The sequence below is a fragment of the Falco biarmicus genome, chromosome 2 (assembly GCF_023638135.1).
Source record: "Falco biarmicus isolate bFalBia1 chromosome 2, bFalBia1.pri, whole genome shotgun sequence".
Taxonomy (NCBI): Eukaryota; Metazoa; Chordata; class Aves; order Falconiformes; family Falconidae; genus Falco; species Falco biarmicus.
In genome coordinates, this window is record NC_079289.1 from 121,753,434 (window position 1) to 121,765,888 (window position 12,455).

The 12,455-nt window shown below is 36.2% G+C and overlaps 1 protein-coding gene across 6 annotated transcripts in view; it reads right to left on the reverse strand.

Moving 5' to 3' along the window:
* Positions 1–12,455, reverse strand: part of TBC1D23 (TBC1 domain family member 23) — a 35,761-nt gene that overhangs the window by 416 nt on the left and 22,890 nt on the right. Inside the window, exons 14-20 of one of the 6 annotated variants that reach the window (XR_008820084.1) lie at positions 12,117–12,259; positions 10,728–10,772; positions 7,601–7,689; positions 4,637–4,772; positions 3,281–3,475; positions 1,946–2,080; positions 324–581 (exon numbers count right to left, since the gene is read on the reverse strand). Coding sequence is in view for 2 of the 6 variants with exons in the window: in XM_056327814.1 (XP_056183789.1) it covers positions 1,999–2,080; positions 3,281–3,475; positions 4,637–4,772; positions 7,601–7,689; positions 10,728–10,772; positions 12,117–12,259 (690 nt within the window). In the remaining 4 variants the exon portion in view is untranslated. Of the gene's footprint in view, positions 1–323; positions 2,081–3,280; positions 3,476–4,636; positions 4,773–7,600; positions 7,690–10,727; positions 10,773–12,116; positions 12,260–12,455 lie in introns of those variants that run through there. The other 5 variants (XR_008820082.1, XR_008820085.1, XR_008820083.1 and 2 more) reach the window with 5 other exon arrangements.

The window sequence follows — 12,455 nt, forward strand, 5'->3', positions numbered from 1 at the left end:
TGCTTTCATAACATGACACTGAGAAATCTGGAATTTATGTGGAGACCCTTTCTATAATGTGACCACTTGCTAGCTTGTTTTGACCTTTCTATGAATGCTCACTAAGGCTCACCCAAAAGTACTTTAATAAAATCAGTCTAAGTCTGAATTCCAAAATACGCACATTAAGATGATACTGACAGTAGCTACCTATGATCCATAATCAGCTTCTTTCACTCCAAAAATCAAATTCACTTCCATTTATAAAATATCTTTATGAAAAACTATTAATAGAATCAGAGAATTCACACAGTATGCAACTACATGCTTTCTAATAGAACAAGTTATGTTCAAATTGTACTGGTTTATTTACAGCTGTAGTTTATAAACAGTAACACAAACATCTTTACATGAAAAAAATCTCATTGCCGAAGTAGGCACAGAGTCAGAGACTCTTCAGGATATTTTCAGAAGGGAGTAGGAAGGGGAAAATGTAATACAACAGCTGCTGGGCAAAACTATAAATACATGACCATTGGCCCAGGTGCAATTTCATGCAAATATCTTCAACAGTTCAAGTTCTATTGGTGTTTACTCAGATACTAAGAAGAAAAAAAAAAAAGAAAAAGAAAAAAAAAGGAATTAGTTCCAGAATTAAGGTGCCCTAGCTTGATTCCTAGTAAAATAACTTAGAATAACTGTTTTTTATAAAGGTCAGTTTAATGTATTTTAGCTCCTGATGATGTACTAATTCACAGGTTTCTATTCAAATACTCAGAAGCCTTCAACACAGCAAAGCTAATCCCCATTATCTTTATTTCACAGTTTTTGGCAATTTCCACATCAGTCTACAAAGATGCTATGCCTCAGCCATAAGGACATTCCTGTACTGAGCTTTTTTAACAAGAGAACGATTCTTGGAACAAGTGGCAGCTGCTGATAAACAATCCAGATAGATAAACAATCCCTCAAATGTTAATTTAAAAGATGTTAATTAAAAGAATACAAAGAAATGCTTGAATTAGTGAAGGTAAAAGGTAATGAATACATTTATCACACGTACATAGGACTTGAATCTCTTCACTTTGTGTGCATTAATTGTCTTGCTGAACACATCTTCGATCAGCACATACTTTGGTGCTGAACTGAAGGTTTTTAAAGGTCTAATTATTATCTTAGACATTTTGTTTCTGAGGAGCAAGGTAACTAGCGTTCAACTGTCCTATTCTGTCATGAAGCTTTAACTTCAATTTCAATGCACACACTCAACTTCACAAGAGAAACAGCCTCAACCTATGAAATGCATAATTTTGCATAATTTTAAAAAAATCACATCCCTCAAGTAAAAGCTTATTGTGCACAGTTCATTTTGATATTTAAAAATACCCTTACCACCAATTCCAATGATTTAGCCTAGGAGTGGATAAGACTTAAAAAAGCTAATTTTACAAATTGCTTGTATTACTCCATTATCTGCAGCCCAAGCTGGACTTAACTCTTTTTAATGAGAAGGAACCAGTATTTCTAAGATTTTTACCTGCTCTGCTTATAAACCTAAACTTTTAATCAGGCCTTGATGCTACCCCAGTAGGCCAAGTCAAATTTATAGACTGTAGGCAATGGAGACATTTTATTTTCAAGGACAGTAATTTAAAAACTGTCTGGTTTCAACTGCTTTTCTGTATCTGGCAGTGCTTTATTCCTTTAACATGCTTAATGCAAACCCAGCTGCATCTTCACTTGCAAAGATGCAGATCACTCGCATTAAGATTGCACTAAAAATGAAACCAACTGGCCTTTATAATAAACATTTCTTCAAAACAAAAACAAAATTAAAAATTCTTTCCAGAAATTGGTAATAATTTACCCTATCTTAAGCCTGCTACTCAGGCACTCCCATCAGCAGACAGAAAAATTCTTTAAAGTTAGTATTCAATTGGGAAACAGTCAGCTTGTGTCCACATACAGTATCTTGGTTGCTTCTTCTTTATAAACTGTTGTCTAAAAAGTCTTTAGTTATTAACTCTCCAAGGCATCCAATACTTTCATGATCTGTTGTTTTATAGCTTTGGTAGCATCACCTGCATTTGGAATCAAATACCTAAAGAAAAAAAAATGTTTAGAAAAAGTCATCATTAGTTCACTAAAATTTTTTAGTATTAATTCTGTAGTTCTTGTTTTGATTTTTCCTCTGGCACACACTAGGAGGAAGGAGGAGAGGAATACATAAAAATGAAAAACTATTGAGAAAATAACATTTAATTCCTGGTTATACTATGAAACTCTTCCTGTCTGTGAATTTAGAACTGTTAAGGAGGACTTCACAGGCTATCTTGGAAAGGAAAAGTTCATCATTAATTAACAATGGTATGGATCAGGCAATTCAAGATCTCTGCAGCCTGCACTATCCAACTAAGCCATGGCAGTCTTTGTGGGTTTTGTTTTTTGTTTTGTTTTAATTCCTATAGACAGCTCTAGATCATTTATTTGCAATCCTTTCTCTTCTGGATTTGCTCCAGTCAACAAGGTGGTGGTGAAGTAACTCAACAAGCGGCAAAGGTCTCTGCAACATTTTCTTTGTCTGACCTACCACCAAACTAGTTTCATGCAAAGCAGCCAACAGGCATAGAACAACTTCCCCAGTTACCTAGAAAAATCATCTCCCATTTCTTGTGAAAACAGAGCACCCACTGCACACTGTTCTCCCCAAGGATGAGGACAGCAAGATGTCCAACTGATGGCAGCAACTTTGTCAAAACAGTGTCAAGAAACAACAGGCTAAGCTAGTGGAAGAAAGCTCAACAGATCCATCTCTCTTGACTTGCCCCCAAAGTCTTAACCACTCAAATGCTGAGCATGACAATAACTAACTTTCAAGAATCAGGTTTCAGGGGTTCAGAGTTTTGAGGTTAGGCTTCTGGACTCCTTGCAGAATGCACAGGAAGAGTCAGAAGGTTAGAAATTGGAAGAGATAGGAAGGTTAGAAGAAAGGCCACTCTCAAATCCCGCTCTTCACAAATCTGTACTTTAGGCTACAGATAGTAGTCCACTTCATTTTCATTTAAGACCCTACAAAAAGAAAATGCTTGCAAACATCCCATGCCCAACAACTGTTGATGCAGACCACAGAGTTCCTCTCTGCTGGCAGATCTTTCTTCTAGTTCACATCTGAATTATGTATTCCTAAATAAAAAATACTACTTTTGAATTCAATTCTGGGAATTGCAGCATGCCCCTGATTTCCTGCTGACAGCGTTCTGTATATCATTACTACTTATATCTATGCTACTAGATGGCTTACCTTTCAACTGCCAAAATTTCTATGCCTGAAGTATTGCTATTTCCATATTTAAAGGTGATCAGTTCCGGGTGTTTCTTCTTGGATGTGATCTTGACTACAGAGTTGAGTGCCTGTCGAGACTGTATGTAAGCCAGTCCCTTTCGTGACGGAATCTCTCTCAAACAGTACATATGAGTTGCTGTTACTAGGAGATGACTTGAGGGAAAAATACAAATTAGGTTTGCTCATGAGCTAAATATCAGCTATTTAGAAAGCTGAATTCTACAAATAAGCTATATAGAGAGCAGTAGATAAAACTTCCCAAATCTAAGAAACAGTTTTAATACTTATCAAATCTGTAATTTAGAAGGGTCTACAAAATACTTCAGATTTTCGAGTACTGTATCATAGCCATTTTTGAAAACAAGCACGGCATCCTCAACAGCATACAAAACACAGTGAGCAGTTAACATCATCACCTTATGACAACAGCCGTGAGTGCTATCAACAAAGATCACAACCACCAGTAGTGCTGGGCCACGCACGGAGCAAGGAAAATGCCTCCAGCTTCAATTTCACCCTTCAATCATGCCCCCAACCCCATCCCTCCACCTACAGAGCGGGAGCGCTACATGTGGAGCCTCAGACCCAAGTTAAAAGGACATGCTGGCACTCCACGACTGTCAGTCACTGTACAAGCTCTAACGTGGAGACGCTGACCTGCCAGCTCAGTTTGAGTCCCACTTTTGCCTTCTTCATGGGAGGAATGCATGCTCAACTAGTGGTGGGGACACACTAGCTGGAATCATACTATGATATATTAGTAATCACACACCATATAAAATAAATCTAATGGCAAAATAAACTTAATAAAAGACAAGAACAGACCATGATGCAAAAAGAAAGCCCATCATCATTTTCTGTTTTCCAGATTTAACAGGACTCGTACTTTTTGGGGAAGCCAAAATATAGCAAGTATCATGTTCTGCTCTTCAGGATTAATAAGGTCACTGTATCCTGGGGGCAAGATTGGTGTGTAGTACAAGGCACAGAGACAAGCAGAGAAGAAAAAGTGAGGCCACAAGTACTCAGGTCTACCTGGTCTTGAAAAATAAACCTATGTACACCGAGAATATTTTTCTTACTATCTTGTTTTCAAAGCAAAACTTCATGCTAGGTTTTTGTAGGTAATTACTATTCTATAATATTGCAAATAAAAGAATGCAAATATAGTGGTAACATTTTGTTCTAGGATGTTTCGCACTTTCATTTCCTAGTTTAATACAAAGAATAACTTAATTGCCCAATATTATTTTATTTTTTTTCAATGTGTATCAAGACAGACATTTTCATTAAACTTAACACTAATTCCTGTACCTGGGAAACATATGCCCATTTTCCTTCACTTCATTACAGGGGAAGTTATATTTCACATCAGGTTTATTTATCCATGTTTGGATGTTGACAACCTCTTTTCGATCATCATCTGACATTGAGGAGCTATCAATTTCATCTATTTTGAAGGGAGGAGATAAAAAAATAAAAAAAAGCACAACACATCAGACAACTTTTCAACTTACTTAAAACTATGGTTCAAACCAAAGTCAACCTAACCGTAAACAATCGTTCAGAGGGAAGAACAAAAAATGCATATCTGATACTGCTCTTTTAATTCTCTTTCAGCAGACAACTATTTTCAGCTCAGGGTATTTCTTAGGCTAGTCTAATTTGTCCATCATTAAGTATGATAGATCTTTTACATGGACTTGTTCAGACTTTCCTTGAAGTCGTGCAAATGTTTTGCATCTACAGCACCAACATCTGTTGGCAAGCAGTACCAAAAAGATGTCAACTACATTTCAGTAAAGTCTCCTCTTGTGGCTTCTAGTTTCTTGTACAAGAAATAAACATCTGTTGATCCCTTTCCAGGCCAGGCATTATTTTTGTGGGCCACTTTTCCTCCCTTAAATTGCCTATTTCATATAACAAAAGTTCTAATATTCAGTTATGCCTGTTGTGAAAGCCATTTCACATCTTTCCTCACCTTCTTATTCCTCTCTGAACTTTCTCCTGTTCAAACATATTTCTGAGGTACAGGATCAAGACACACAGTATTCAATGTCTGGGTGAACCACAGGTTTATACAGCAACATCATGACCTCTGTTTTATTCTCTGTTGCTTTCCTTATAATTCCTAGTGTTTGATTTGCTTTTCTGACTGCCAATGAGCACTCACTTACTTATAAACCTGTGGCTCCTGGGCACAGCCAAATCAATGTACCATTTTGTATCTGAAACTAGATTTCCCCCCCCCCCCCCCATGTCTCTCACCTCACACTAATTCATACTGAATTTCATGTGCTATTTTATCACCCAGTCACTCAAACTGGCAAAAGACTCATTCAATTCTTCAGTTTGTCCTTACTACCTCAAATAATCTTGGATCATTAGCAAGGATTGTCTTTGTGTTCACCTCCTTTTCCAAGGACTTTTAAGAACATACTCAAAACCAAAATTTTCAGCACAGACCTCTGTGAAACACCCAAAACTCCTGCGTTATCACTTAGTTGCAAAATATTTTTTACGTCTAAATATGGTGATTATGTTTACATAGTAATTTGGTGCTACATTAGATGAGTTTAAGCAATCTAGTTATCTGCAGTGAACTATATATATTAAATCCACCAAAAATTACTCCCAGAAAGGAGTAAATCCCGAAAGATACCCGTTTAAAGCATCTTTTTCAAAGCCAGTTTTCTACACTTTGTTCAACTATTTATTTCAAAACAATTCAGAATTATAGCCATACTTTTGAAAAGGCTTTCGCTGAAAAAAAAAGGCACGATGAAAGGAGTAGAACAAAATCCATCCTCATTTCACAGAATGGCTGAGGATGGAAGGGACCTCTGGAGGTCATCTGGTCCAACCCTCCTACTCAAGCAGAGCCATCTAGAGCAGACTGCAATTATTATAGCTGATCACAATTTTTTAATACAAAAAAACTCACTAAAATTTCACAAAGACTACCATACAGAAACAGGTCGATTTTTTGCATTCTTCTATACTGAACTAGGTATTTTATCTCCTGTGTGCTGGTTTTGCTTATTCAAATCATTGCAGTAATTCTGGTTACTTACAAAGTCTAATAGTGCTTTTAAAAGCAAATGTAAATAGAAATTACAGAACAACCATTACTGAAAAAAACGTTCCAGACAATCTGTCTTTGAGGACCTGGTTTTCTGAAACCACATAGACTTTGCCAAGCACTATTATGGATGTTCAAAGAACTGTGCAAAATTAATTAAGTGGCATTTTGAGGAGTATCTTATTAGTATTAAAGCTTCTGCCCAATAGTTTCATTTTGCTCCTTCCCAATTCTTATAGCACACAAGCAACGTTTGTTGTCAATCTTGTTTACACAACTCAAGATCCATGAATCTCCCTTATTAATCTTCTTAAATTATTTCTTTTGCAGGTCAAAATTCTTGTTCTAGTTATTTGTTTCTCACATGGAAGCAGAGTACGCCCTTTGGTCACAGAATGGTTGCTTGTGAGCTGATGATGGTTGGGAGTAAGCTAGCACTACTGTAACAAAACCAGGACAGCAGTAGTTCCGCACCATTCTAATGTTAGCACTGGTCTGGAAAAAAACAATCTAAACAACAAAAAAGCCAAACCAAAATAGCCCCACACCTTTGTGAAAAATGCGGTGTTCCAGTTTTGGCTGTAACTTCTTCAACTAGATTAATAATTGAATCATCTCTGGATAAGTACGCATAATGCTGTATAAAAAATGTGCAAATTTAATTTTTAACAGATTCAATGCTAAAGAGCAAAGTCCAAAACACTGGAGACTGTGCACACATCAACCACCTTAGTGTAGCTCCAGTTATATTTTCAGAAAATCAGATTGTTATACTAAGTGCCAACACTAGAGATTTAACCTGAGATCTGTCAGCCAAAAAACAGGTCCATTACATTTTGCTTACTGTTGTAACAGAGGTTACAATTGCAGGTTTACATGTACAAGACCAGCACAGAAAAACCGATTTTTACTACAAACAACAAGTGAACATGAACGATCCACTAAACCCATCTATTCCCACTTACTCCTGTTGGCTGTTTCATGCCTACCACAATCTTTTTTTATTTAGTCTGCCACTACGTATTTGAAGAGGGTGTTTCCTGGTTGGTCCTAGGCACCACAATAACAAACACAATCAATGATAATAGAAAAATGTCACATTGTAAGACAGATGTAAAATACACTCTTATGATTTAGCCAAACTTAATAATTTTATCTAAATAAGCTAATGTAGGTAAGAGGAAGATCTACTGTACCAGTATCATACTCTTCTTCATCTCCGATGCTGAATACTGGTTTCACACCACGGTAGGGTTTTCCTACTCTGTCACTGCTGCTGACATGTCTGTTGGCAATGAAAAGGACAGGAGAGGACATGGGATGTGAGAAGAAAAGTAACTTTCAAACTGATGGTACAACTCCTACAATAACCTATTAGCAAAACGCGAACATAACTGCACAACTGAGAAGGACAAGAGAATTTCATGAAGCTGCCTGTAAGGAAGCTGTGACTGACCCATCAAGCAATTTGGTTAGTGAAAGCATGTAATTCAGCTACTTGGCAAGGCTGACTGTTGTAACAAGTAAAGTGAAAAGAAATACCTTTTTGTTTTAAAAAGGACTTCTGGTCACCTCCTCAAGTGAAAAAATACATTAGAGACCTGAAAACTGACAGCATGCTATGAAGTTTCTAGCATGAAACTGAAAAATTTCTGGACAGTCAGGGCAGCTTTACAAGGATGCCAAACCAGGATGGAGGAAAAAACGAAGACTACTAACCAATATGTCTGGAAGGTAGTTTTTCTGGTTAATTCCTCAAAAGATAAAGTACCTTAAGCACTTCCAGGTGGGGCTAATAAACCACCCACTGCAGTGTGAACTCTGACTTCCTGCCTGTCACTTACTTTCTCCAGCATAAGCCAGACCCTGAAAACTTTGGTCAAGCTACTCCCACTGCTAAAGTCCCAGCATTACTGGGATTTCTGCATAGATACTGACTTAAAAAAAAAAATAATATCACATTTAAGTCTATTTCTACAGATTATACTAAATGACACAAACACACACAACTGAGTCTTGATGTCTGACACTAACAGTGGCAAATCCTGAGGTATTTTAAAGCTCCAGCTCAGAGTGCTGTGATTACATGGTCACAGCTGTCATGTTAACTGTTCTGGCCCTTAACTGCTGAGAATACCTGAAAAATGAGAAAACCTAAAAGGTTCAGAGAGCCACAAAACACACAAATGCTGAAAAAAAATTAAACAGCTCATTTAGCTTTTAGAACTGGCAACATGTAGTAGTTAAAAACCAAACAAACCAAAACACGCCTGTCCCTTTCCCCCATTTCAATTTCTATAACCTCCATCCCCATAACAGGTATTTGTATTTCCTATAAACTATAAGCCCTGATTCCTGTTTTAAGTATATTCATATATCCAGTTTACATGCTACTGTAGAAGCAAGCTGGAGCGGCAACTTCTTTAGTAATATACGAATGAATGCTTGTACTTATGCATACCTGAAAGCGCATTTGAAAGTTAAAAGAGAAACCTACATTTTCTATGGCTAAAATTTACTAATGTAGACAAAACAAGGAAGTGTTTAATAGGAAAAAAACAGAAATGCATTCTACAATGAAACTAAACATACAAAAACATGCTCATTAGTGTTTAAGACAATAAGCATCAATGACACTGACAATTCAAGAGGGCAGTGCTTCTATATGGAGGCTTTTGCAAATATGCTTTAGTAATACATAACCAATCGAGCAAGAAGCAGCGCATTTAAATAGTGTCAAATTAAATTATACAGAGAGCATTTAAGAGAAGATCCCATTAGTGTTTATAGATGGAAGTTAGTCAAGACAAAAGAAAGTAAAAAGCTGCTTTATAAAAACCTAGTAACATCTTAATCTAGAAATGGATCTCCTTTAACCTATTGGCACAGAAGGTCATCATTACATTGTTACAAATTTAATGCAATTCTCTTTAGAGGCAAACCTGCAACTGAAATGTATTTGTGATGAACACAGAAGTGGACCTAACTAAATGGATGGGAAAAGAATGCCATTCCAGGTTTTTAAGAGCTGCCATTTTAAAAGAATAGTTTTAGTGATCCACAGTGTGACCAAATTTATTATTGCATCTTCCCAATGAAAGAAGATGAGCAACAGGAGTGAAAACAGCAAGTAAAATAACGGACATAAAAATCTCAGTGTATCAAAACTTCCTGGTGACAAATTCAAGTATCTTTCAGTTATCAAACACAGTCACCACATGTTTTAAGTTGGAATTTTAACACTTTCTAACCATATTCTAAAAACTGATAAAATGTGGGGAGAAATCCCCATGATCTTTAGGATTTCTAAATTAACAAATCATTACGTGCTATTGAGATATTCCCACTTTTTTTTTTTTTTTAAGAATACTGGTTAACATTACTGTTGGTTTTGCTCACACAACACCCTTCTGTAATGCTTATGGGTAAATCTTATCTCAAATTATGTGCAAACTACTTGAAAGAAGAACTTGTCAACCCAAACAGCATTTTATATCTTCATTAATTCTTCCAGAGCCAATCTTCATGCTTTTCAGTCTGAGGGTCGAAAGTTGTAACACATGAGTTCCTAAAGTATAACCAAAGTAAGCTGTCCTTCATTTGTCACAAGTAATTTAATATAACCTCAATTCACAATTTTTATTTCTGAAATAAGGCAATAAATCCAAGACAAATGTGAAGGGTCTCCACATTTCTGTGAAACTCAATAGTTACGGGAACAAGATGAGGGGGAGTTGCAAAGCATATTTACTTACTAACTCAGCATTTTTCTTTTCCCAGTAATGAGCACCTCTGTTTCTATCAGCATGTTCTATCACCATGTGATAAGAAGCATAAAAAAAATCCAGATTGCCAGACAGAATTTCCATATAGGTTCCCTCTCATATCTAAGCTTTGACGATGCTTTATAAACAGTTTATAACAAGCCCTTTTCAGAGGTGTAGTCTCTCTTGTTAAAACCTTAAACCATAATTTGTTCAGTAATTGCTCCTAGAGTCTTTCACTAGCACAAGTCACTAATAAAATGTATATAGGAAATGACAAGTTAAAAAAAAAAAAGAATACATAAAAAAGCAATAGTAAGGGAGGGATCAGAAATGATGACGCAGAAATTAAGAAAGCACTGCCAATACATTCCTTTTCTTCCTCTAGTCCCCTGACCACTACTTGTAAAAACCAATAGCTATAATATTCCAAAGAAACCTAAATTAATACAAAAATGAGAGCAATTTTGTCAGTGTAACCAATGCTTACAAATATCATGATGCCATGCTAAATACAACAAAAGTGGTTTTAGTCAGACTGCTTAATTATCAAGCTTACCGCTCCAGGCTTGCTCTGTCTGGCCAGGGAATAGTGAAAGGTATTCTACAGTACATTGGGGCAGAGGACAGAACAAAAGAATTAAAAATAAAAGTTTAAAGGAAAAATCTAGATAAATAAATGAAATGCTGTATATTGGCAATGTGTCTTCAAGGAGGATGCTTATAAATAAAAGCTATGACAGCTAGCCACAAGGTAGAGAAGTATTTGTAAAAATTCTACTGGAAGATTAATTTTTCATGCTATGTATGGCTTACATATAAGCCTTAATACAACAAAAGATACTACTAGGTGCTCTTAAAGAGTATGTTGCCTCTAATTGTGAAATAACGACAACTTAAAAAATAATTTTCCAACACAAGAAGAAGCAACAATCTGTACCTTTTGATTACCTACAAACTACTAAAGACTACTTTTTTGGCACGTATTTTAAATCCTGCTATGAAACAAACACCAGCTCTGTTAAGATTATTGAATACCAATATTTTAGCAACATACAGCTCCAAAGGTTACATAGTTTAAAGAATTCTAAACCAGGCTATTCAATGAAAACTTTGACAGATGAAGGCTGTTATTCTGTTGGAACAGGCTGCCCTGGTAAGTGGTTTAGTCACCATCCCTGGAGGTTTTTAAAAGACATGTAGATGTGGCACTTAGAGACACGGTTTAGTGGTGGGCTTGGCAGTCCTGGCTTAACAGTTAAGACTTGACGATCTTAAAAGTCTTTTCAAAACTAAATGATTCTATAATTCTATGATCTAGTTCAGCATTTGGAATAATGACTTCCAACTTTGAAAGTGTCTTAACATGTTTGCACATTCTCGTTCCAAGCTCTACTTGAAGATGAACAAGAAAAATGAACAAGAGTGGATTCTGGGTTTGAAAAACAGCATTACATCAGGACTTGGGGAAAAAAAATATAAACCCAAGATCTTCAAAACAGTTAACCTCAACTTCACAAGATGGGGTAGTTAAAAAAACAAAACAGAAAACCAAACAAACAAAAAACCTCATCCAGAATCCTCTGTCATTCATCCATTCCATTAGAGTCAGGATGGTGGGGAACTCAATTGTACTAATTCTTGACTTTTAGACCGAATAGAGAACTGACACATTATAAGAAGTCAAACTAACCATGCAGTAACAAATTCTACATAAATATTCAAGGTAAAAGGCTGCTCACACTGGCTTTGCAATACTAAGGCAACACAGCAGGCTTACTGTGTCATGATGAAATTGTGAGGAGCGCAGGGGTAGGAAATCTAAAAGCTGAAACTGGAAGATAACATCCTTTTCCTAATTAGCACAGTCTTCACATTTACAAAATAGCCACATGAAATGGGAAGTCATTCCTCACTGCTAATTCCCAGTGAGGTATAATTGACGTACCTGTCCACTGGAGTAGATGTATTTTCAATAAAACTAATAACTTTTTCTTTTACATTCACAGATTTTGTCTTCAAAGCAACTGTCATTTTATTCACCAGAGACTTTACTCCTTTTCCATCACTTGAACCATTAGGAGAATCACCCTGTAAAAGTAACTCCTCTCAGGATTAATCATATAAAAATAATGTTGTTTCATCTCTAGTTTGTTAAGAAAGGAAACAGACTACGAAACAGTAATCTACTTTCTGGTACTCAGTAGAAGATTAATTACAGCATTAAGTACTCTTCTAGAGTTCTATCAAATTACAGCAACAATATGCATCTGAGGTAAAGATGACC